Source organism: Hermetia illucens, chromosome 2, assembly GCF_905115235.1.
Source record: "Hermetia illucens chromosome 2, iHerIll2.2.curated.20191125, whole genome shotgun sequence".
In the NCBI taxonomy this organism is placed as follows: Eukaryota; Metazoa; Arthropoda; class Insecta; order Diptera; family Stratiomyidae; genus Hermetia; species Hermetia illucens.
The window spans coordinates 186,515,579-186,540,650 of NC_051850.1; the positions used below are offsets into that span (position 1 = coordinate 186,515,579).

The following is a 25,072-nucleotide window of genomic DNA, read 5'->3' on the forward strand; positions in this document are numbered from 1 at the left end:
TCGTAAAGTAAGAGAGTTAATGTGCACAGATAAGCATGGGATCATTTAAGTTTTCCATGAACTAAAAGTATCTATGGTAAACCCATGATTTATGATTTGAAAAATTCAACAGAAACAGGAAATACCGATTTGTTATAGGAATTTATGCTGAGTTTACATTTTATTTGGAGTGAAAATGAAGTAAATGCACGTGGCTACCTCCTGAAATTCCTCGCTGAATCAGTATCTTTTCTCGATATTCCAGTTTGAACCATAATAAACTATAATTTTCATGACCTGGTAGTATTTTATCGTTGCATGCATTTTAAATGTTGCTAAAAATTTACACAAAGGATAATAGCCTCCATCATTCAGGCACCTTTCACATGCACTGGGTATGAGTATGCATTTCCAACCTATTCGTCATGAAAAACTCAAAGCCAAACGATCATGCGCTGATCATGTTCCCACTTCCTCAACAAAATAACATTTCTCATAACTCCAAGTTCAACCAATCCATCTTATTGTCATTTTTGTGTAACCTGAATTCAAAAATTGCATTATGAGCTCATGATGCAGTTCGTGGTTACCGCGCACTTATAGTGTAAAGGTTTCTGAATTTGTTGGTATCTCGGATACTCACTCGACTGCGCACTCAATTAATACATGACAATTTTGTTTTCAATTGAAGTATACCACATGAAACCTTTCGAGGGTGACTAACCTCCTGCTATTGTTTTAATAGGTGGGAACCTGGTCACTTCACATAGGAAACACGAGGCTCGTGAATGAACTTTTTGAATGAGTTCTGGAGATAGAGTTTGATAGAAACGCGAATACTTATGTTATGCATAGGTAATCATTGTATCTTTATTTATGAAAACAAATTTGAATGATGAAGGATTTCGAGTTCATATGACTTATAAAAATAGAAATGAAGGAATTTTGCGTATTTAGCAGATATAATACTTTTAGGAGTCAATTACATTTGCAATAATAATATCATTCTCAGAAAACAACTAAAATGCAATGCCCTTAAATTATTTTTTGACCAACAAAGGAAAATAGAAAGCGGCAAAAAGATGTCTGCTTCCTGCAATCTATCATAATATTGAGACTGACATTTCATTTTATATCCATAAAACTCATTCATTACCGGTTCATACTCATAAAATTGAAAAGACATCCCACCAGAAACGGTCAACTTTCTCAACGTATCTTAATGCAACCTTTTACCCTTTCTTCATCTTTAGCTACGTAAATCAATAAAATGATATTATCCACTTGAGCCAGTACCGTTTACAAGCCAATTAGTATAATTGATAAATTTAAGGTATTGGCACTTTATCATGCACGTGCTCACCTTGGCAGTGATTAAACTCTATCCAATCAGATTAATAAATTATATGTATTAATACAAGCTGTCGGTGAAGAGTTGGGGAAACTTCTTTAATGACTTGTCCTTTTTAGTGAGGAAAGCAACTTTCACATTGACTTTTTAAGGAAATAGACAAAAACAAAAATATTGGGTTTTATACAGTGAAAAGATAGAAGATAAATAGAGAAATAGTTTCCTGGAATCCGGAAATAACACGGTTTTAAATTTCTATAGTACATTTAGTAATACACAATCAGGGGAGTTGGTTCAGTTATATTCTCTTTCAATTTACATTCTTCTTCTTTTTTTCAGCCTTTGTTCCGGTCATAAGCGGGTTCGGCTCATTGTGATCGCTTTTGCCATTTGACTCTATCGAATACCTGATCTGGGTACAATATCGATGCTTTTAAATCCCCATCCAGTGTATCAAGCCACCGTTGGTTCGGCCTGCCTTTTGGTCGTTTACCATCGACTGCGATGTTCAAACCAATCCTGGCAAGTGAATTCTCGTTAGCACGAATTGCGTGGCCATACTACCGAAGACGCCTCTCTCGCAATTTTTACACGATCAGTGCAACCCCATAGCGATCGCGGATATCCTCATTTCGGATGTGATCAAAACGTGTCACGCCACCAGTCCAACGCAACATCTTCGTCTCCATTACCGCAAGACATCGTTCATTGTCTTTCATAGTCGGCCAACACTCAGAACCATAGAGGGCGACAGGACGGACGACATTGCAGTAAATTTTAGATTTGAGACATTCGTTGATATGTCGATCACAAAGAACACCAATTGTGGTTAATGCGTGAAGCAATTTCATTACGCAGTTGTCCATTGGCTAATAACGTTGATCTGAAGTATTTAAATCGCTCAGTTCTGGGCAGATCACTGTGACTGACAGTGATTGTAACTGTTTCATGGGGATAGGTCGTCAAAAATTCAGTTTTGTTTAGATTCAATCTGAAACCGTATTGCATGAGGCGATCATCCCATTTTTGGACAAATTCCTCGAGATCATTTTTGCTATCAGATGCTAGGAAAACATTATCTGAGTGTGAAGGGCGCTGGACGTTGAATATCACGCGGGACGGTGTCCATTACAAGAACAAAGAGGAGTGGTGAGAGGGCGCACCAACAGAGACATGAAGCGGTTTTGATACACCCGCCATACTTCGAACTTTACTTTTCCGATCGTGGTAGAGCAATTGAACCCAACGCACGAGTTCTTCGTTCGTGTGGCACACGGTCAAACGCTTTCTCTAAATCCAGAAATGCAATGTAAAGAGGGCGATGCTCCTCACGGTGTTTCTCCATGAGTAATCGTGCAGTGTGTATTGCGTCAGTAGTTTCGCAGTTTTTGACAAATCCGGCTTGATTTGTGATTATTTCAATGATTTCGTGAATACGGTTGTCAAGAATGCGTTCAAAAATGTTCATGGTATGGGAAAGTAACCGAATCGGACGGTAATGTGAACATTCTGCTGGACTACCTTTCTTTTCCCATATAGGAACAGTGGAACTTTCTTGCCAGTCAGATGGTGTCCTTCCCTCCTAAATAACCCGGTTAAAGAATTCACTGAGCCACAGTGTTGGGTCCCAGCTTTTCGCTTTCCAGAGCTCAGATGCGATGTCGTCAAGTCCTGTTGCTTTCCCCGATTTCATTTGTTTTATTGCCTCCTCGACTTCAGTTGCGCTGACTGGTGGAACTGCTCCAAATGTCAGCAATGATTGTGGAAGTGGAGGATGAGCAAATTCTTCAGTTGAAATCTGCTCGAAGTATTCTGGCCATCTCCCCGTTGCGGCTCGTTGGTAAGCAAAGTCCCGTCCTTATCATGAACGTAACACAATTGTTCGATATCCTGTGTGCGTTCATTACGGCTTTTTTTGCAAGTCGATACAGATCTCTCTCGCCCTCCCGAGCGTCCAGTTTATCATACAGATTTTTGTAATGGTTCGCTCTGGTGACAGCTACTGCTTTCTTTGCTTCCCGGTTGGCATTCTTATAAATTTGCCAATTAGCATGCGTTTTATCGTCGAGAAATTTGTGGTAGAGGCATTTATTTTCACGGACCTTCATTTCAACATCATCATTCCAATGCCAAGTATCTTGGTTGATGTACCCCGAGGGTTGCAGAGGCCGCTTTGTGGATGGTGTCTTTCAATTGGTTCCACGATTCTTTCCCATTCGTAATGGTCGGTAATCGTGTGACTGAGATCATGTCTTCTTTGTTTTCACGAAATTGCCACCATTTAATGCGCCGTGGACCAGTGCGTTCCTCACGCTGTTTTATCGGTGGTTTAATTTGCAGGACGGCAATCAATGGCCGATGCTGAAGTGCGATGATCTCATAGGGAACGGCTTTGTAACCAGTGACAGTGATAAAATATAGGCGTCTTATGAGAATATAGTCGATTTGCGTTTTACTGTTCCCACTATAAAACGTAGAAAGATGAGACAATCATTTGATGAACCATGTATTCATAAGTGCAAGGTCATGGGTGTCCGCAAAATCGATTATAAGCTCACCACCCTCATTGCGCGCTCCGAACCCCTTTCTCCCATGGCACCTATTACTGTCTGCCTTTTCATTCACATGACCATTAAAGTCGCCGGCAATGATGATATAGTCGTTAGCAGGCACGTGACAGGTCTTTTCAGCGAGAAGTTGCCAGAAGGCATCTTTCTCGGCATCAGATCGACCTGGCTGTGGTGCGTACGCAGGGAAGAAGTGAATAATGCGATCAGCTGATATAATGGTGAGCTTCATCAGCCGATCATCAAATCTAGAATATATTTTATACCTAGAAAATGAGAAAGTTTTTTTTTCGGAAAATAATGTTTGCTTTTCTGTAACCACTTCGGTCAAGCTGCTCCCAGGGTAGAGGCGGGATAGCATCTGATGAGTTGCCTCTGTCCTGAACGAAACCGTAATATCTTTTTGTAAAAATGTAGGTTCTAACCCTGAGCGAGGGGTCCGGGGGGATAAAGAAAGTTTTTTTCCAATTGGCTCGCTTCACCATCAAATGTATGGCGAACTCAGGACTCCTTTACATGCCTAAACACAAACTAAAAGATCAGGTTCTTGACATCTGATTGAGATATTTTTGAGTTCACAACAATATTTTCTTAGTCACGGACGCCATAAATTTTTTCAATCCTTCGACGAACGCACTTTTTATTAAAAACCAAACAATATTATTTAACCAATTTGAGTAAAAAATATCTCGATTGCCGGTTTGGTCAAACACCATTGGTGTACTCTTCAGGTGCTACTTTCCCGCAGTTTTACGAAATTCTCTATTCAGTCACTAATACTGTAATACTCCAACTTAATCAATTTTGAGACTTTACACTTTAGTTTAGACCATGCAGATAAATGAAAGTTAATATTTTACATGGGTTTGTTTTGCATCTAGTGCAGCCTGAATTCTCCCAAACATACTGGAAACTAAGTTTTCACAAGTTTCCTACGACAATGCATTCCTTCATAAAAAAGGAACGAAGACAGCTACGGTTTCGTATCAGGAGAGGAGCAACTCATCAGATGCTGCTTCACCTCTGCCCTGGCAGCAGCGTGACCGAATTTAGTCCAGTCAGACATGAAGTGGATGCGAACTTAGGACTCCTCAATCCCCAAACAAAAATACATTCCTTGCATCCAGGACTTTTGGTCACAATTCGATTAGTATCCCTGACATACCTTCGACCAACCGTTTTAAAGCAATCCTAAGGGGTTCGTTGAGATTTAAGTCCGCAGATTGGGGAAACCAGTCTACCATTTTTATTCCGGACGCCTGAAGCCAGTTGATTTTTCTGTGTTCTTGGATCATTGTCATGTTGAAAAACAATGTCTAGAGCATTAACCCTTAAATCTGTATGATGGCAAACAAATAATCTCATAGAATTTTATTATACGAGTCCGCTGTCATTCTTCCTTTAATCTTGTCAGACACTCCCATACCGTAATTGACCCCCTTTTAAACTTCAACGTGGGCTTTTTTTTTGTTTGGTTGTGTTTTTCCTTCACGGTTCTTTCACACTCATTCACGGATGGAGGATATTTCCAATTTGTCGATGTGTTAAAGGAATCTGTGTGCCTTAGCAAGTTGAAAGATTCAAAGATTTAGAGCTATGATCTCCCTCAAGGCAAGGCTTTGTACAATTGGTTTCGCATACCGAAATTTTAAACACAGGTTTTGGTGATGCGGGCATTCAAATCTGGGCTTTAATAAATCTACAAATAGCTAGGAAAAATTTAAAAAAAAAGCAAATAACCACCTTATTCTTTATTGTGTTCCTTGAAATCAGCACGTGAACCCCTTATATCTAAAACCTACTAAACCCCCCTTCATCCAGTCACCCTCTATGGTTCCAAGTTCATTGTAGCTTCAGAAGACACCGAAGAGGACGATGTTGCAGGGAATCAATGATTGCATCAGTAACCAGCAATTCATTCATACACCATCGTTTTTCTTCTTTTCCTTCAGCCTCGCTCTTTCAGTCTCGTTCACAAGCGGGGTCGGCTGGTCGTGATCGGTTTCGCCATTTGACCTGATCTGGATGAAATCTCGAGGATTTTAAATCCCCATCCACCGTTGTTTCGGCCTGCCTTTTGGTCGTTTACCATCGACTTTGATGTTCAGACCAATCTTGGCAAGTGAATTCTCGTTAGTGACCATAGCATCGAAGAATTCTCTTTCGCATTTTTTCCACGATCGGTGCAACCCCATATCGATCACGGATATTCTCGTTTCAGATGTGGTCAAAAAGTGCCACGCCACTCGTCCAACGCAACATCTTCGTCTCCATCACCGCAAGACGCCGTCCATTGTCTTTTATAGTTGGCTAACACTCAGAACCATAGAGAGCGAGACGAGACGTTCGTTGATACGTCGATCACAAAGAACACCATCGTTGATATTATAATTGTAATTTCAATTTCAGCCCCACTATAACTTAACACATTAGATCCTTAAAGCCACTTACCTTTTATATCCGGCGGTCGTCCCGTTCTACTTCCAATACTCAGATTTTCCAGATCATTGATATTTGGTGATAGTAACTTTTCAGCAAGTAATGGATTGGCAATGGAATATCGACTTGTCGTCGCGAATTGTCTCGACTGATGATTCTGATGATGATGCTGAGACATTGGCGAACCAACCGATACGGATGCTGCCAGAGCGGAAAGGACACTTTCGGCACTTGTTTGCTGTAAACTATTGCTTCCATTGGCAGTGTTCGTATTCGATATACTTGGCATAAGGAGATTACTATTGGCATTCTGTTGGTGATGCAATTGTTGTTGTGCGGCAAGAAAATTCTGATTATTTGAATTTATTGACGGTTGTGAATTGTTTAGGCTGTTGTTGTTTTCTTCTTGCTAAAATGTGAGATGGAAGTCAGGGTTCATTATTGGGGATGGAAATGGGAATTCAGGTTACTTACCTTCACTTCAGTTGCAGTGAAATCTGATAAAAAACTATCTAATTCAAATGAGTTTTCAGTCAGTTGCCGAAATATGTCATCCGAGGCATCGTTGCACAGTGGATCAAGTGGGTTTAGCTCACATGACCCACCTGCTACATCTTGGTTCTGGTTTGTGCTCGCACCGGCAGTGACAGCATCCTAAAATATAGTAAAGTTAGACAATTAGATAGGTTGAAATGACAACTAGATTTTTGAAAAGAATAGAGTGATTAAAGCCCTAACACCTTCAAAGACACTGGTGATGCCTGCACGACTCCTGGAACTGCATGAGTATAGACTTTAGGACCTAACCAGAGCTCCAGGTGATGGAAGCGAACAGTATGTGGTCAACACTTATAGACGTCCCCAGGATAATATGCTGCAGAAGAACATGGTATGATGTGAACACCATAGAAAAGGAAAGAATTACGCTGGTCTTCCTCGAATGCTTGAGAGCATTGGATTGCGGATCTTCTTAAAATAAAAGGTTCAACACACTGGCCTGTCCATTCTTTGGTTTCAAAATGGGAACAAGTTGACTCTTGAAGAACTTAAGAATAGTTGACCTGACTTTGTTCATGCCACAACATCTGGTAGGACTAGATGATGAGGATATACAAATGTGATTTAACAAATGGAAATGAATATGTTTCCTCATGAAGGATGTCTTGTAACATCTGGTTAGGATGATTGAAGATAATACTTTGAATGAAAAACTAGTGTCGAGAGTCTCTCCACAGAATGGCTGGAGTCTGGTATAGGTTGCCCAGTAAAGTACTCATTAGGATGACCCAGTATAAGGCAATTATAACTCCCGGGCGTTTCTTAAGGCCTTCATACATATCCTATAACGTAGTCACCATTTTTTATCTTATAGGCTTTAGTCGTGGACGTTGAATGATGCTTTTCTAAGAAACCTAAACAAATATTAGAAAGTTTGGTGTAAATAATATTATTACCAGCAAACTTAGGTTTCACCAAATTCATCTAATTTGCACCAAACTTATCATAACATGTTTAGTTTAGCGGAGGAAGCTGCAGCCCCAAACACTCAGGTCTTTTGTTAGGCCCATTGTACTGTATGCAGAGATTGCCTATTCAATGGTCTGCCACATATGGCTTTCGCGAATCTGAGGACATTTTCCAGAAACAGAGAATATGCAGACTGAAGAAAATCTTATCAAGATATCTTCATTTGGAGTCTGAGGAGGACTGGCAGCTATAAATGAAGTGTAGGGTGGTCTCTTCCACACATTAGCTGCATATAGCCGAGACCATCGCTCCAAATTTTCCTATGCAATGGTTGGCCGTATCCGGATAGCTCAGTGATTAGAGCACTAGGCTATCGTACGGAAAGTTGCGGTTCAAATCTCACTAGTGGCAGTGGAATTTGTATCGGGATTTGACGTCGGATACCAGTCGACTCAGCTGTGAATGAGTACCTGGATCAAATCAGGCTAATAATCTCGGGCGAGCGTAATGCTCACCACATTACCTCCTACAGTATACTGTAGTGTATCGTTACGGTCTTGAATGAAGTGCTCTAACACACTTCAAGGCCCTGATCCAATATGGACTGTTGCACCAACGATTATTATCAATGGTTTGAGGAGCAGTGTCCCGTTAAAATACCTACTAGAGTTTTTATGTCCCACTTCTTATGGGACAACAAAAATTCCGTTCTAGCGGTTCCGGGTTCTTTCACAAAGATTTTAGTCTGCCTGCGGAAGTTCAAATTTTTCCATTCAGCTTCGTGAATCCTTACAATTTCACTCTTCAGAGTAGATTTGACAGTGCATGGCCAAATACCAGAAGTCTGTCAGCTTCGTCATTACCCGCGATATTTTAGTTCCCTGGCACTCATATCAGGAATATTTCGTTCAGTCGGCCAAGTTTTTTCAAGATGTGGAGACTCTCGTAGTAGTCTAGTATCCTAACGTCGTTCACTTCCTTCAAAATATTGGTGGTGTCCAACGAGAAATGGTGTCCCTGCTTTATTATATGGTATGTCTAGCAAGCGCGGAGTTTATGTGTGGGTTATTCTTATTTTTAGTGGATTCAGCCTCCTTTATGTGTCCTAACACGCTGGTGTGGACTAGCCGTTTTGTCTGCCCTACGAAAATCTTGTCGTAGTCTGGGCAGGAAATCTTCTAAATTTCGCTTTTTCAGTACACTCTTTTTTGTCCTTGACTGAATGTAACCGGGTCCTAAGTAGGTATCGTCTGCTGGACGAGGTGACTAGGAGTCCATCTTTAGGTAGTCGCCTTTTGATGTTCTGCGTCCGACCCGAACAGGTTGTCTAGGTTCTGTGTTCACCTCCTGGAGGGGTGTTGAAAGTTGCTGTCTTGAGGCCTGGTGTAGTTCCTTTTTGATCCGATTTTGGATGAGGTTCCTGTTGTATCCCTTTTTCTCGCCAGTTTTCAGGATGTAGTTCATTTCTTTATTCCTTCTCTCCGCATTGAATAGTGTCGTGACCATTCTGTGAATGGTGTGATTTAAATGGTACGACCCCGTCATTTTTGCCTTAAATATTCTTCTGCTACTAAAAAAATGGCCTGGTATATGGTCGTGATTTTTCGAGAGGTCGAGCCAGTTCCATAGTCGAATTTGCCAAGAACACATCTGTGCCCTATCCGTCTTCCATGACTCATGAACATCACCGACGGCTCGATGATTATTAAGTCTGTAATCCCAGAAGACCCGCAGCCATTTATCGACTATTCTTTCTTTTTGGTAATTATGAGAGGGGTTGTCAATTACATTGCGAGTTCTTGGCCGCGTTCGAGAGAAGAATCCTCCGAAGAATTTTTGGCCCCCTACATGAGGATGGGCTAGCCTACATAACGACGAAATCTATGTGTGATACTACGACCGTCTATAAGGGCAATATCTATGGTAGAAAAAGAAGACGAGGCAGACCCTGCTTGAGATGGAACTACGGCGTAGGCCAAGACGACAGACAGCTTTTAGGAATATCGAATTGGTGGATCTCGGCGCAAAACTGGGATATCTGGGGTTCCTTATTTAGATAGGCCTGGAACGGATACCAGTTGTTGCGCCGTTGATGACAATGATGTCTTTCTAAAAACGAGTCTACAAACCATAATCGACGGAAAATAGAGCCATCTGATGTTTGCCAAGGATTTACTACATGAACGCATGACCGTATGATTGGTCACTTTCCACGCGCCATCAAGCCTTGGCCGCTTTGCGTTTGACCTAAGAATGAATGGGAGTTATATTGAGGATAGCTTCGCGTGTCGCGGTCGGCAAAGTACCCATTGCACCAGCAGCGTCAGCAGCTTCCTGACCTCAGGAGGGAGGATATTTTGAAGAATGGATTCACATAGAAGCATCACCGCAATCTTTTTGGGATTTTTCTTAGAATGTGCCCTGTCTTACTCTAGCTTTGTCCTTCTTAAATCCTTACTATTTTATTCTGCAACCGATGTTAAAATTAAAAACAACAATTTCGCTGATAATTATAGGGTTTCCACCAAAGTTTTCAGTAAATAGCGATATAGAATGTATCTTGAGGTTCAGATTCTACATCGTAAAATTTTTTTGTCTTTCGTTTGTTGAGTTTTCAGTTGGGTATCCTCTTAATATGAGCCCTTTCCAATTTGGATTTTCTGGGTTTCACCTTGTATTCCCCTTTCTTTCATTTGATAGGCCACACGCCCTTATACATCCTCTTAAATCCCAAATTAAATATGCCATTCACTGTTTGTATGCAAAGATTTCATAGTTTTTATGCGACCACCAAATTGCGAGTCAGTAAGCGCAGTCATTTTTGGAGAAAGTGTACGTCCCTGATAATGAACAAGACAGTACCTAGCCGCTTACACTCGGGGGAAGGAGGAGGACGCTCAAAAGGTGTCCAAGGCCATGAAGGATAACAAAGCGCGACATATCAACGAAAGGTTTTTGAAGGTTTATAAAGCTATTGAAGCAATGAAAGAGTACTTAAGTGACTCTTGTCATGGAGTCTCAACAGAGGTTATCTGGTACCATGGGAACCTAGAGAGCGCTCTGAGAACCTATATTTCCGGGTCAATTTAGACGGAAAGATTATCTTTCGGTCTAGTTGCTTCCTCGAGTGCTCCTTGTGAGTTCAATTCGTTGATTTGTGTTTCATAACTCGGAGGTCATATGGAATAAATAGTTGACAAGCATGAGGGTCGCTTTAGAGCAAGACTGGGGAGAACATCATATTTGAAAGACAAATCCTGAGAATGGATCCCGATCTGGTAGAGGAGGAGAGAGAAAAACTATTAAGGTATAAAAGAGTCTTATACACCTTATACGATAAGAAGAGTACTCCTGAGGTCTAAGGCCGAAAATAAGTAGGTTCAACATGAAAACTTGAGAACTCTGAAAATGGAAGACGAGACCGTATTGAACGTGTTGCAGTACAATGAGCGGGACAATTAAACGAATATACGAATAACCACCTCCAAGTCCATCATAAAGGGGACTCCCTAAATAGCATAGAGAAATGTAAGGACTTAATTGACCAGGTACGCCGTTTTCTACTCAGTTGTGGGAGACAATCGGGGAACCCAAACAATTGTAAGAAGCAACTTTAGATAGGAATCATTCAGCAGAGGATGGACGATTCCGTAGGCAACATAACGACCAAATCTATGAGCGATACCATGACCGTCCGGTTGTGGATAAAATCCGGCTCAACAGGTTGCGGGGGCGGGTCACCTAATCGTTATAGATGAGAATGATCCATCCCGGAAAGTCTATAAGGGCAATACCCATGGTAGAAAAAGGAGGCGAGGCAGATCTTGCCTAAGATAACACATCGTTCAATAAGTCCCGGGACTAACTATGAAAACAACATTTTATCGGCAAAATTCATTATTATTCATCAACATAATCTCCTTCAAGGGTTATACAATCATTCCAACGCTTCTCTAACTTTTCACTGCCATGTTTGTAGAACGATTTGTCTTTTGACTCAAAATGAGCCTCACTAGCAGCGATCACCTCCTCATTTGAGCCGAATCTTTTTCCCTGGAGCATCTTTTTGAGATCCGCAAAGAGCCAGCAGTCGCTGGGGGCCAGATCCGGCGAGTACGGAGCAGTTGGAAGCCTAATTCGTTGAATTTTGTCATCGTTTTGATTGACTTGTTGCACGGTGCGTTGTCTTGATGAAAGATGACTTTCTTCTTCTTCATGTGTGGGCGTTTTTTCGCTATTTTGGCCTTCAAACGATCCGATAACACCATGTAGTAGTCGCTATTGATGGTTTTTCCTTTTTCGAGGTAGAGCAATGAAAATTATACCATTCGCATCCCAGAATACGGACGCCATCACTTTGCCGGCTGACTGTTGTGTTTTTGCACGCTTCGGGCGGCTTTCACCGGTCGTACGCCATTCAGCTGACTGCCGACTTGACTCCGGAGTGAAATGGTGAATGCATGTTTCGTGCACTGTCACATATCGATGCAAAAAATCCTGTTTATTGCGAGTAAACAGTGCCAAACAGCTCTCCGAATCATTGATACGTTGTTGCTTTTGTTCCATTGCGAGCAAACGCGGCAGCCATTTGGAAAAAGCCTTTTTCATTGCCAATTTTTGGTTCAAAATAGTAAATGCACTACCAATTGATATGTTTACCATCTTAGCTATCTCGCGCACTTTCATTTTGCGGTCACCCATCACGATTTTCAATACTTGCTTGGTGTTTTCGGGAGTTACTCCCTCATTTGACCGACCCGAACGTTCCGCATCATTTGTATCAACACGACAGCGTTTCAAGTCAACATACCACCGACAAATGGTTGTTTTCGACGGAGTAGAGTCCGGATAACGTTTTTCAAGCCATTGCTGAGCTTGAACAGTGTTTTTTCCCCATTAGAAAACAATGTTTTATCAACACACGAAACTTATTTTGGTCCATTTTTTCACGATTGCAAAGGTAGCGTCAGTTTAACTACTATAGCTTTCTTGGTTATGTTTCGAATTACATCAAATTTTGACACATCTTATCTGAAGGTTGGTACTTCTGAACCTTGGTATATAAATGGCATTATTAGCACCATTTCTACGCTAGTCCCGGGACTTATTGAACGATGTGTTAGAGCGATGACGTAAGTCAGGACGCCAGATAGCTTTTAGGGATTTCGATTTGGTGAACCTTGGCTCAAAATCGGGGTGTCTGGAGCATTCAGCAACACCAAAGAAATTCATCTGGTATCGGAATATTATTTTAATATTTAAGTAATTTTCACTCACCTGTAAGCAAGTCGATATATCAACCATTCGTCCGTCGTTTTCCGGGCACCACAATAATGCATCGTCGATAAATGGCATTGCCGTAATGGCAGAGCCACTACGAATGGTCGTGGCCAATGCCAGTTTATCGAGAATCTGTTCAAATTGCGTGAAAATGGTTGACCAGCAATTTACTGCTGAGTCCACTTAAAACGAGGTTATCGAAATAATCGGAGCCTCCAAAAAGCTACTTTCTCTATATATGTAGATTATCACGTTGTGTAAAACAAGTAGACAAGATTCTTAAAATCAATTGGCTACAAAATCTTATCTTTTCAGTCTTTTCGTCTATCCCGTTCAAAAAAATCTGAGGATTATCAAAAGGCTTGTGATACTTCAGACTTGTTCGCTGTATCGCTGAGTTGATTGATATCGCGATTAAAGGCACTTTACGTGGTTGTTATTGACATTTGCTCAATCTCTTGGTGATAATCCTTGTTAACTTTCTCTTGATTAAGTGTTGATTTCGTCCTTTCAGAAGGTTTCACTTGAATTCTATCTTTTCTTTCTCAGTATCACTTAATCAGCAATAAATTATTTTTGCTATGGTATATCATTACAGGACGTATATGTTTCGAAAAGGTACATTGATAGATATTGATCATTTTTATTAAAAGATTGTTTGGCATTCGAAATTTTCAACACAATTCGATATTTAGATTTGTGTTTTTTGATTGTAGTTTCGCTTTAATTCATATTTACTACGAGTTAGGGTTAAATCCTTATTGTTTTTGATTATTGTTGAACACATTTGTGAAGCCTTAGTTGCTGGAAGTCTTGTAGAATCTAAAAAAGAGAATATAAGGCAGGATTAGTCAAGATATAAATTAACTTCAATGTATATTAATTCTATTAATTAGTAATTCAGATAATTCAGCGAGTAACCCTTTAATAGGGTATTCCCGTTTACATAAGACATCAGACCAAAGCCGTGCTAATTTGTTCATAAATGTAGAGTTGGATTTAGTATAGCCAACGCAGCTTATACAAAATCAGTAATCAAAATGTGATACCACCCCCAAAATGTGATGTTTTTCCCCCTTCTAACCTTTGTCCCACTCAGTAGAGGGGCCGGATCGTCTGAATTGAATTCACCTTTTTGCTCGGTCATAGGTTTGAACCGGGTGAAATCGAAAGGCTCCTTAATCACCATCTAGCGTATCAAGCCCTCATTTCAATCGACGATCATTTCCTACTGGCTTCGATGCTCAGGCAGATAATTAAAGCATACCAATTTCCACCATATAGCCCTCTATGTGACTCATCTGTGGAAATTTAGGCAACTTTTACGATACACATAATGAAATGTCACTTAGCGTAGGATGATGACGAAATGATGATGATGATGATGATATAGGAGTTGCCACATGCTAATTTTTTGAGCTGTTTCCACTTGTTCCCTTCATCAGTGCTAACAAGTCCGTGTTAGTCTGATAAAGGGAACAAGTGGTTCACGAAATATCGATATTTGCAAGGTTAATAAATATCACTGGCGAATCGAAAAAAAGCAAGTCTTAATTATTTTAAATAATTTATTCACTCGAAACACCGCGAAATTACGCTTATATTTAAGGTTCAGCTGTACCAACGATTATTTACCCCTTTTCAGATGTTCAAGGGTTTCAAGATTCCAGTTCCACATTCGAATTTGAACTTGAACTTGTATATTGGGGGGCGACTCAGCCTCTGAACGCTCAGACCTTGAATGTGTACTTAATATCCGTGATACGTGGGAAGAACAACATGGGGAATTGCTTCAAATCCTAGGTTTTCCGAGAGGTAAGTCGCAAAACGATCAGGAGCTTCAATAACCGACCGAGTTTCTCAGAATGGACAAAATAAAAAATCTAAAAGAAGTCAGTAACACAGCTATTTCAGATGTTTTCATCGTTTGGATTTTACTGAAGCTCTTACTACTTTCGACCAAGAAGAGATAAGAGTTATTTTCTATGAACTTATGAATCTGGGAGACTCAGTAAGATGTTGTCCAAGGAACTCACGAACCCATCTTTTTTTTTAAAAAAGTCGGAAAACTCCTGAATGGAATCTTCTGGTGAAATTCTGGAGTTGCTGGTTCAGAGACACTTAGCAAGGAGAATTGTCAGTCAGATCCTTGCTTGAAGGGTATGCAGCGCCAGTCGTGTGTGCCTATCAAATCGGTTATCACGGAAAATAAAATCAGTCTGGCTATAAACAACTTCTCTGCATATAAATCTCCGGGTCCAAATGGCATACCATAATACCAGTCATGCTACAGAAGCAAAAAGAAAGGGTTGTGCCGAGGGTCTTCAACGTTCCCCCATAAGCGCCCTTAAGTGGATGTTCAGGACGCGCTTGGGGATTTTCAACATGAAAAAGGTAAGGCTTATTGGTCTTTCGCGGATTCATGGCCGTGTCTGTGCGTTTTGAAGACGCGCGTGCGAAGCTTTTATATCGAAAACGGGCAGGTGCAGTCATGAGTCCGCGAAAGACGAACTAGCCTCACCTTTTTCATATTGAAAATCCCCGAGCGCGTCCTGAACATCCACTTAAGGGCGATTATGGGGGGAATGTGCTTCTCCAAGTCTCAGCACTTCTACCTTAAAGACAAATCCACAGAAACTGCTCTTCACGAATTATATTAATAAGCACAGCTCAGTGGTCACTACAGTACAATCATTATATTCTAGCTGCCTTCCTGGACATAGAGGGAGCATACAACAACGTAAGTACCAACGACATCAAGGAAGCCTTAACCAGTATAGGATTGGAGGAGTATCCTGGAGGGGGGCGGGGAGCATTCGATAATATCCTTGGTATGAATCAGGATAATCTAGTCTGATCTGTGAGGTAGTCACTTGGCTGAGCTGTGAGAAAAAATACGCTCCAGGGAGGCACCATGTCTCCGATGTTCTGGTTGATAGTCATGGACGACATTCTACCCATATTGGACAGAAGCAAGACAAAAGTGGTAGCGGCCAGTTCACATTCCACCAGTAGTTTGGTCTTCTACTAGGGAATGAACACCTCGTCATATGCTTTGGCTATGCATTGGGCCACATGGATAGCTCTTTCCGTAGAAGTGCCTGTTTCATCAAGTTGGTCTAACCACACCTCTATGAAGGTCTGCTCATCCAAAGCTTTTGCAGACCAGCCTGATATCTTTCTCGGTTTCGTGCAAGCTTTTTTTTCATCTATGGCTCCACACTGCCTATTAGTCTGTCTGACTGTCTGTCACACCTTATGTCTCAGAAACGGTTACTTCTTGGCTAATTTTATGATTTTCCTTCAAGCTTCCTGTACTTCTTTTTATCAATTTCTGTCTTCAGTTAATTTGGTTTTCAGGTTTCGCTTGAGGAGTGTTCCTACGGTTCTCCTTTCCATCGCCAAATCTGGGCTCCACCATAGTATTTTCCCCTCCTTTCACGCGCATAAACCTCCTCGAAAGCCTCTCTTGCTATTAGTGTAATCATCTAGGTCCCTTCTGACATCAACTAGTGGAAATAGTTTGAGTCCCGTTAAAGACTCAAGCTTATATGGTCCAAAAGTGTGATAAATTATAGTTTGATACGAGCAATTCTCTGACATAGAGCGTTCTACTATAATACCTATGACTGTCTGGCTATATTTACGACAGTGTGTTTACTGCCTCGGGACCTGCAATCCCGGTTTAGATCTTCGTATGTCGATGTGAGGATTTTCCCAATATTTTTTTAGGAATAGTTTGAATTTGTAGCGGTAGTCAAGCTGCATTAAGATCGCTGAGCAATTCTTTGATCACTTCAAAAATCATTCAATAGGGCCTGGGCTCACGGGTATGACTTTTGACTATCGAAAACGGACTATAATTGGTTACTGGAATGTGCGCCCTCTCCTCGACAATGGTAGCGAGGGTCCTCAATGCTCACTTTGTCCAACTTTAGCAGGAATTCCAACGATGTAAGCGGGACATTCTGGGCCAAAGCCAAGTAAGGTGGTGGGCCTCTGGAGAGTATCCCTCTTCTTCTTGCGGCAATGTGCTTTTGTACTCTGGAAAGCCAAGTGTTAGCAGACACGAATCTGGTATCGGGGATGCTTCTGACGTTCTCGTGACCTGGTGACCGGTTTCTGACAGACTTCTAACTGCAGGATTCCGGTCCAGGTTAAGAAGCATCACAATTGTACAATGATACGCATCAACGGAGCCTTCCGATATAGTGGAAAAGGATGCTTTCTACGAACGATTAAACACAGTCAGAGAGTCTTTCCAAAGGTGACATTGTGATAATGATGAGTAATCTAAATCAGCAGTAGATTTAGGAGTTTTCTTCTGGATGTGCGTAATAAGAAAGGATCTAACATCGGTCTCGTAAGGGATCACCATCTGGTGGTCGCTTACGTTTGCTTGCGTGTTGCGTCCGCCACTTCTTACAGGGAGCTGCGACCCCCTAATTTCAACATCGACCGCTTGTATGACCCAACTGTCGATCGATGGCAGATACACTGAATAACTCGCCTGAGAATATCGAGAAGCATTGGATCGCCATCAAAATGCTTTTTTCTCGGGTGCTACACAGATTGTCAACCACGTCCAGAAAGGGCGTCATAAGATTTAGCTGATTGCGGAATTGCGGAAGCGGATCGATGAACGGAAGGGGTCGAAGAATCTACTACGTTGGTGATATTGAAGTCAGGAATGTTTCTCTCCATTTTGGATGAAATCGTGGAAGGAGCATTAGACAAGGTATGCCTGTGGGCCTCACGATGCAGGCTCGGCATAAATCTAACCAAAACGGAGCTGATTCATCACCAAGACAAGAGTACCCGAATTCCATCTCCCGCGGCTAAATGAACAGAGATTGGCTCTTTTCTCGAATGTAAAGTACCGGGTGTAATCCTGGATCCTAAGTTAAATTGGAGATTGAGTATAGAACTGAGGGTTAAAAACGCCTGTATAAGCTTCTATGCTTGCAAGAGGACCTTTGTAAAGAAATGGGGCCTCCGGCGAAGGACGATTTTCTGGGTGTACACAGCCGTATTTCGTCTCAGCCTAATGCATGGTTCTATTGTGTAAAGGCAGGCGCTGAGCAAAACATACAATAAAACAAAGGATTCAAAGGACCACATCTCCAGGTGCTATCGGGGCTCTGTATTGCTACTCGAAAACTCTCTTAATGTATTCCGGTACCCTCTCCTCCTAGACCTCCACATTAAATAGGCTGTAGCGTGCAGCGCTGTCAGACTATGTAAGTCCAGATGTTGGGCAGCGAAACCCTAGGCCATAGTAACATCCTAGATGAAATAACTCGGGAACTCTGGGATTTTCCTATGAGCTATCCCGCACGCAAGCCGAACTTGACGAGGAACTTTACTGTACACTTCCCAACCAGGGCAGAGTGGAATACCGGCGACATCTTGCAAGGTTATGACTCAATATTTTTCACTGATATGTCAAAGATGATCTGTTGGGTCAGTGCAGGAATTTTCTAGGTTATACACAACGTAGCCGAGTTGTAGGTCTCCCAGAATTTGCCTGTGTATTCCAAGCGGAAGTACTTGCAATGCTGGAAGCCCATCGATGGCTGGGGCAGGATCCGAACCCCAAGCGTAACATAGCCATTCTGACCAACATCCAAGGAACCATTAAGGCCTTGTAATCAGGCACGACATGTTCCAGGCTGATGAAGCAGCGCAGGAACGCGCAGAAGAGTCTGGGCAGCACGTTGATAGTGATCCTTCTCTGGGTTCCCGGTCATAGGAACATAGATGAGAATTAGTGGGATGACGGACTGACCAGTTAGCGTCCGCTAGTGACCGTTAAGCTATTCGCCCTGTTTAGCAGCCGTGAACCTCAGATAGTGAAGGCTCACCATCTGTGGAAGTTCAAGGAGGATTTGACCCGTCTGTAACAACACCCGATCGTAAGAGCTCTTGTTCCACACGCATGCAAATGCATGCTAGACTATGGCGGTGGGCATGGGGCACTGTCCTAAAGGAAACTATGGCGCCAGACTCAGTATACCCTATAATTCACATTGCCGAAGCTGCAGAGAAGTGAAAGAAACCCTTTGCAATTCCCCAGTTCAAACTAGAGCCAAGCTAATGACACTAGGCAAACCATCTTTTGAGGACCTGGGGAAGATCTCTAGTTGCAAGGTGAGGGAGCTGCTTTCTTTCGTGAGTGGCTCTCAAGATCTGAGCCGGCTTAGGTCATGACTTTATGAGCACAGCAGTCATGGCCTTATGAGCCTGTTGCATCAAAACGGCGCACCACAGTGCTAATTAGACTCTTCAGCATGCCCACTGATACCTACCTCCGGAGACAAAACCTAGACATGGATATCCCCCATTTTTTAGCATTTTTTACCCAAAACTTAACGCAGTGCAAATTATTTCCGAAATACCACAATCTTCCTTTCATAGGTATCTTCGGTTCTGGGAACAGGAAAAAGTCGCAGGGTGCCAAATCCGGTGAATATGGTGGCTAAGATGTGATTGTCGTGTTGTTTTTAGTCAAAAAATCTCTCACAAGCAACGATGAATGAGCAGGTTCATTATTGTGATGCAAAAGTCATGAATTGTTTTTCTACAATTCCGGACGTTTTTTTCCGTGTTGTTTCTCGCAAACGGCGCATAACTTTAAGGACTGATATGCCAGCATCCTCAGCAACTTCTCTTATGGTAATTTGACGATTTTTTAAAACAATTTTCTTCGCAGCTTCGACGTTAACATCTATTGTTGATGTGCTGGGGTGTCCAGAGCGAAGTTCGTCACTGACATCTTCTCGGCCATTTTGGAAAAGCTTGTACCATTTGTAAACATCTTTTGTACTTAGAGCAGACCCACTGTATGCCACTGTCAACATCTTAAGTATTTCAGAGCACTTGATTCCATTTTTTTACACAAAATTTGATGAAAATGCTTTGCTCCATTTTTTGTAATAATGGAAAATCGCCAAGCACACACAAGTCTAACTTTTCTACCTATTTTGAATTAGACTGACCCAGACCCCAGGGCATTTAAGTAACCCGTGAGGGTGACAGTATTAAGGTAAATAAAACCAACTTCTCGAGACGCCAAATTTCTTCTTTTTCTTTCCGAGCAATAAGTCATCGACGCAATGTTTGAGTTGGTTGGACGTCAGTCTCTCGATCTTGATACTCCGGGTTTGAATCTCGGTACATAATGGCTGTTTGTGTTCGTCTTCATGCTGCTGCACGGCTGTAGAAAAAATGACTGTGTAAATGCCCACAAAGGAGTGAACAAGAAACACAAGATGGTTTGTAGGTAAAATTATCCACTCGATATTATTATGATGGAACACGGGAGAGCACCCTTCTTGTCGACTAACAGAGCATCACAATTTGCCTTAAAAATAGCTGCATGCAAGGGACTCGCCAACTCTTTGCCAGTTGGACGTTCCCTAGATCCATCTGCCTCCACTTCTGCTTTAGCCTCAGACGTGACAGGGATGCGGGGGTTAGATCATCTTGCAACGCACTACCACCGCCAGGGTAGTATGCTAGAAGCCTTGCAATGATCGATGTAGCAACTAAACAAAGTCCTTCGGCTTCTAGCTGTCTTTTTTCTTTGGGTACTGAGGAAAGAGAGTTTGATAAGTTGTCTCTCTCCTGGATGTCTGTCCTACGACTACCAACCAAGTCAATAATGAGTTGCCTTTTGTGACCTCTCGATCCAACTCGACAAAGTTCCTGGTCCATGAACAGGATCTTTTTCTATTGTGATACGTTCTGATCATGCCTTTCGAGCAAAAAACATTGGTTATATTCATATGTCCGAAATTTCGCGCAGCTCTGATAAAGCTGTTAGTTTTTAAGAAATATCCCTCCGGCGTAGATAATTTTGGTATACACCCTCATAATCTATGACCAGAACAAACACAACTCGTCAGACGCTGCCTCACCTCTGGCCTGCTTTCTCATATGAATTCAAAAACACGAAATGCGAATTAATTTTGACTAGAACAAAATCCGTCTAGTAAAAATTCAGGCCATTCTCCTTATTTAACGACGGATCAAAATACTTCCTGATATCTCATTCTAAATTTCTTAGTGCTTTTACTACTCAATCTTAACAACTCCAAATTGAACTTAATTAATTCGTGGGAGCCATGCTTAGCGATTCTTCGAATAAATGACATTATTTCGAAAAACCATAGATATACACCTCTGTTCTAAAAATCATAAACTCAAACCCGATGCTCCAGCAACATTTATGTACATCAGCTGACTAGTTTGACAAGTGGAACCGGAATGAAATGTGTCCGGTGCTTTGCGGGTACGTAAACAATTAATTAAGTTCATTCAGTGAATTTTCAAAGACAAATTTAGTGAAATGAGTAAGAAAATGCTTCTAAACAGTCGTGGGAGTTGTCTGAAAGTGAAAAGTGGTTGGTGACTACACAGAAATGAGCGATAAACAAGAATCAAAGCCCACGGAAGATCTGCCACCACAGCAGTCTCGAAGTCCTCTTCAGGATGCAATCGGCGGCAGGCTCGACCCGTTTGAAGCGCTCTACGCGCCTTCGTCCTCGGCTCGTCAAAAGGATTTCAAAATCTACGACAATTTGGCGCAATTCGACGCGGCCCTCAAGAGACTGGGAGTATTCGCCGTTGGCAGCAAGACAGCGCCACCACCGAAGCCTCAACCCAAACCCACCACGGCAGAAGACAGCAAGTATCTCAACATCCCTGGACGCAGATTTTTAGCACATCAAGGTAGGTGTCTGAACTCAGCTTTCGTTGTGAGCTTTGCTAATAATCTTTCGTTGATTTCGATTTTCTTCTCCCTAGCTCCGATCCCAACCAAAGGCGCAAAGCCAAAGCATTCTCGGTCGTTGTTCATTAAAATGGAAGACATCGAGGGCCCGATGGCGGCCTTTTGGACCTACGTGGAAAAGGGGCAGCGAGTTAAGGTGTACACTCGCAAGGAAAAGGGTGTCCGAGGCATTACCACTGGAATTTTGAAGATCTTCGACAAGAACTGGAACATTGTATTGGAAGATGCTTGCGAGGTTTGGAAGCGGAGGAAGTACAAGTACAGTGAGACCCCAGTTTGTACTGGCGAAGCTAAGGATTGCTCCCATCGACTTAGGAAATTAGGAATTCGGTTGCCTAAAACGGAAGTTAAAAGTGTGCACAGGAAATATGTGGAATGCTCGAGGAGGATCAAACAGTTGATGATTCGAGGGGAGCAAATTGTATTGATCACGCCTGATGATGGTCAGAAAGGATGAGTGAATTGACGCAAATTATTTTTATACCGAAATCCAAGAATAAATGCATTTTTTAAGAGGCAACTGCTCCTTTGATTGATTTAAAACTGTTTTTGCACAGTTTTCTTAGATAGCACAGTTGGAAATTGATTTTCTCGAAAGATAATTTCGGAAAGATAATTATATTAATTATCCTGGAACGCATTCAAGAACAATTTCGAAAGTTTAACCGACAGGGGGCAGGCTGGTTTCCGCTTAGGGTCCCCTTGCACTGTCTACAACAGCACCTTTCAGATCATTGGAGTAGTTTGCTCAGTTCAGACCTCCATTTCACCTGGTCTTCATCAATTTCGAGAAAACTTTCGATAGCGTGAACAGGGACGGTATCTGGAGTGCTCTACGCAAGAGGGGCATTCCGGAGAAACTAATAGGCATTATCAGAGCGACGTATGATGGAACAAAATCCCACGTGCTTCATTGAAGTGAAGTTTCGGAGGAAGGAGGAGTCCAAAATGGAGTCCGCCAGAGTTGCATCTTGTCACTGATATTATTTCTCCTTGTTGTCGGCCTCCAATGCCTATGTTATCTTTCTTCAAACCCCTGACTACGCTCATCGATTTGGATTTGAAAAAGGAGGCAAACAGAATCGGGCTAAAGATAAATACCAGCGAAACTAAGGTTCTTAGTCTGCAAGTGATAACTGCCCGCAAACTACTGTGAATCTAGAGACTTCCCCCAAGAACAAAGATCAAAATTTCTCGAAGAAGACCTATTCTATTAAGGGAAAGTCGCACCGTGTCCTTAAAGAACTATTGTGCTCCAAGAAGACCTATACTGGGAAGCGCGAACGTTTTGCTCAGTCGACAGAACTTAAGACGATTAAAGTGATCTAACCGCTCTCTAAAAGCCTCCCGGAAGTCCATTTTGATCCTTGTTTCCAGGATTGGATAAAAATTGTATTGTGTCCGCAGGGCGAATGCGACCAATTAGGTTTCATATATTCCAGATAATGACATGACCTATCCGATCAGCTACGAAAGTTGAAAGCTAATTTTGTAAAGAAGTAGCCGTGGTTGAGTAAAACGTTTCTTTTGGTGCTCGTCTTCCTCTATCTATTCTTCCTCTCCGGGGGAGTAAACCTTTCTTTAAAAAAAAAACCCTAATCCGGGGTGAAGAAATCGACGTGCCTATCAGATGTATTTCTGTGATTTTAGATTGTATTTCAGAGGCTCTCCTCAAAATATCTGCTTTCTCTCTCTCTCTCTCTCTCTCTTTGGAGGCATTGTCACATTGAGGCTTTGTTGCAGTTCTGGCTGTTTCCCCACTACTCCTGGGAATATATCTTGGCTACAAGCCAACTCGATTGAGGGTCGCTCAACAACATCCAGAAAAACTATGTTTGGACGAATCAACTTCACCAATTTATTATCCACACCCGGAACTAAATGATGCTCCAAAACAGGAGTTGTAACCAGTACCCAGCTATAGAGAAAAATAACAAAGTTGTCCTTTCATACTAGGCAACAAATGTACAATGAAGTTCCATTTGAGCTAAGTGTGGAATCGTGTATTAATCGGAATAAGCAACAACTCTAATACTCCACCTGTAAGGCACTCCGTGAACCCAGTAGTCAGGAGAAACTTAGTAACTAGGGACGCTGACCCAATTTATAATGAGCCTTTGACCGCAATTCAAGCTGTATTTATAGAATGTGCATAAACTCTCCCAGAGCCTCTGAAGCTATGTAAGGTTCGCTTTAGTCACTAATAACATCATCGCTCCCGTTGACAGAATTTTAGATGATTATTTGGCTAGCAGGATTATTGGGGCAGAGGTTCATGGCCGAATATACGTTGCAGTTGCCACGGCTATTCATCTCAGCAATCAACATCTTAGAACGAATAACAGAGATATGCGCAGGAGAACTTTACTGTTCTGTTTTTTCCGACTCAAAAGGTCACGGAAGCACATCTTGGAAATCCATCACTAAAAATGCATAGACGTTTTGTGAACATCATAGGAAACTACTGGCTCTGCAATGATAGCCAATCAAGGAAATCCTCGAGGTATTGAAGTAGAAACTTGCGGTATATTCCAATCCCATCTGCAGGTGATGCTTGTTAATCGCCAGGAACAGACCACACATTATTTTTCCAAAACCAGAAAGGATTTTATAAAAACCTCCCTAACTCAGGTCGGGGAAACCAAAGTCAATTTGACAGACAGCAGATTTCTGGAGAAGTGTTTGGAACCAACCGATTTACAAGCATCATAGCCTCTACACCTTACGGGCTTCTACGTTGCTCTCCCCGAAATGTCCCACTAAATCTGACATTTAAATTGCCCTCGAAATGGCAGATAATTGCAAGTCGCGTAAATTGTTGATAAGAGGCACAACTTTTGGCTAAAGCGGTTTAAGACCATTCACAGGGTATTGATTTGAGGAATACACATCGCTAATGAAGGATCCGGCCACAATGATACCTTCGTTGAGGGTATGGATTCGGGCAACGTATACAAATACCCCGGACTTTCGCAAGCAACAGCATCTGCTGTAGCAATTACTAAATCTAGGCTGCTAGCTTGAGTGGCGTCTGGATATTTTTCTGAAAACAGAACTGTTCAGGAAAAACAAAGTCATGGTAATCGCCACCTTCACCATTCACGCTCTCCTATATACTTTCGATATGATACAGTGAAGTAATGTAGACTTAGAGTCTGTCAGCAGACGAGTAAGGGTAGTTCTTGTGAACAACAA

General features: G+C 41.9%; 3 protein-coding genes across 4 annotated transcripts in view; 1 reads left to right on the forward strand and 2 right to left on the reverse strand.

Annotated features, from left to right (window-relative positions):
* Nucleotides 1-25,072, reverse strand: part of LOC119647411 (ecdysone-induced protein 74EF) — a 717,970-nt gene that overhangs the window by 429,861 nt on the left and 263,037 nt on the right. For both annotated transcript variants that reach the window (XM_038048293.1, XM_038048292.1), the window contains exons 3-5: nt 13,081-13,905; nt 6,811-6,990; nt 6,349-6,745 (exon numbers count right to left, since the gene is read on the reverse strand). In XM_038048293.1, coding sequence (XP_037904221.1) covers nt 6,349-6,745; nt 6,811-6,990; nt 13,081-13,158 — 655 coding nt within the window. In that variant the 5' untranslated portion in view covers nt 13,159-13,905. The remainder of the gene's footprint in view (nt 1-6,348; nt 6,746-6,810; nt 6,991-13,080; nt 13,906-25,072) is intronic.
* Nucleotides 19,632-19,943, reverse strand: LOC119648623 (protein GVQW3-like). The gene has a single exon (XM_038050393.1). The coding sequence runs from the start codon at nt 19,941-19,943 to the stop codon at nt 19,632-19,634; it is 312 nt and encodes a 103-aa protein (XP_037906321.1).
* Nucleotides 21,355-22,367, forward strand: LOC119647412 (U7 snRNA-associated Sm-like protein LSm11). The gene is made up of 2 exons (XM_038048294.1): nt 21,355-21,816; nt 21,892-22,367. The coding sequence occupies exons 1-2, from the start codon at nt 21,507-21,509 to the stop codon at nt 22,332-22,334; spliced, it is 753 nt and encodes a 250-aa protein (XP_037904222.1). The 5' UTR covers nt 21,355-21,506; the 3' UTR covers nt 22,335-22,367.

Coding starts and splice junctions, on each gene's coding strand:
- LOC119648623 (XM_038050393.1), bottom strand. CDS start 19,943: ATGTTGACAGTGGCATACAGTGGGTCTGCTCTAAGTACAAAAGATGTT.
- LOC119647412 (XM_038048294.1), top strand. CDS start 21,507: ATGAGCGATAAACAAGAATCAAAGCCCACGGAAGATCTGCCACCACAG. Junction 21,817..21,891: donor CAGATTTTTAGCACATCAAG/GTAGGTGTCTGA, acceptor TCTTCTCCCTAG/CTCCGATCCCAACCAAAGGC.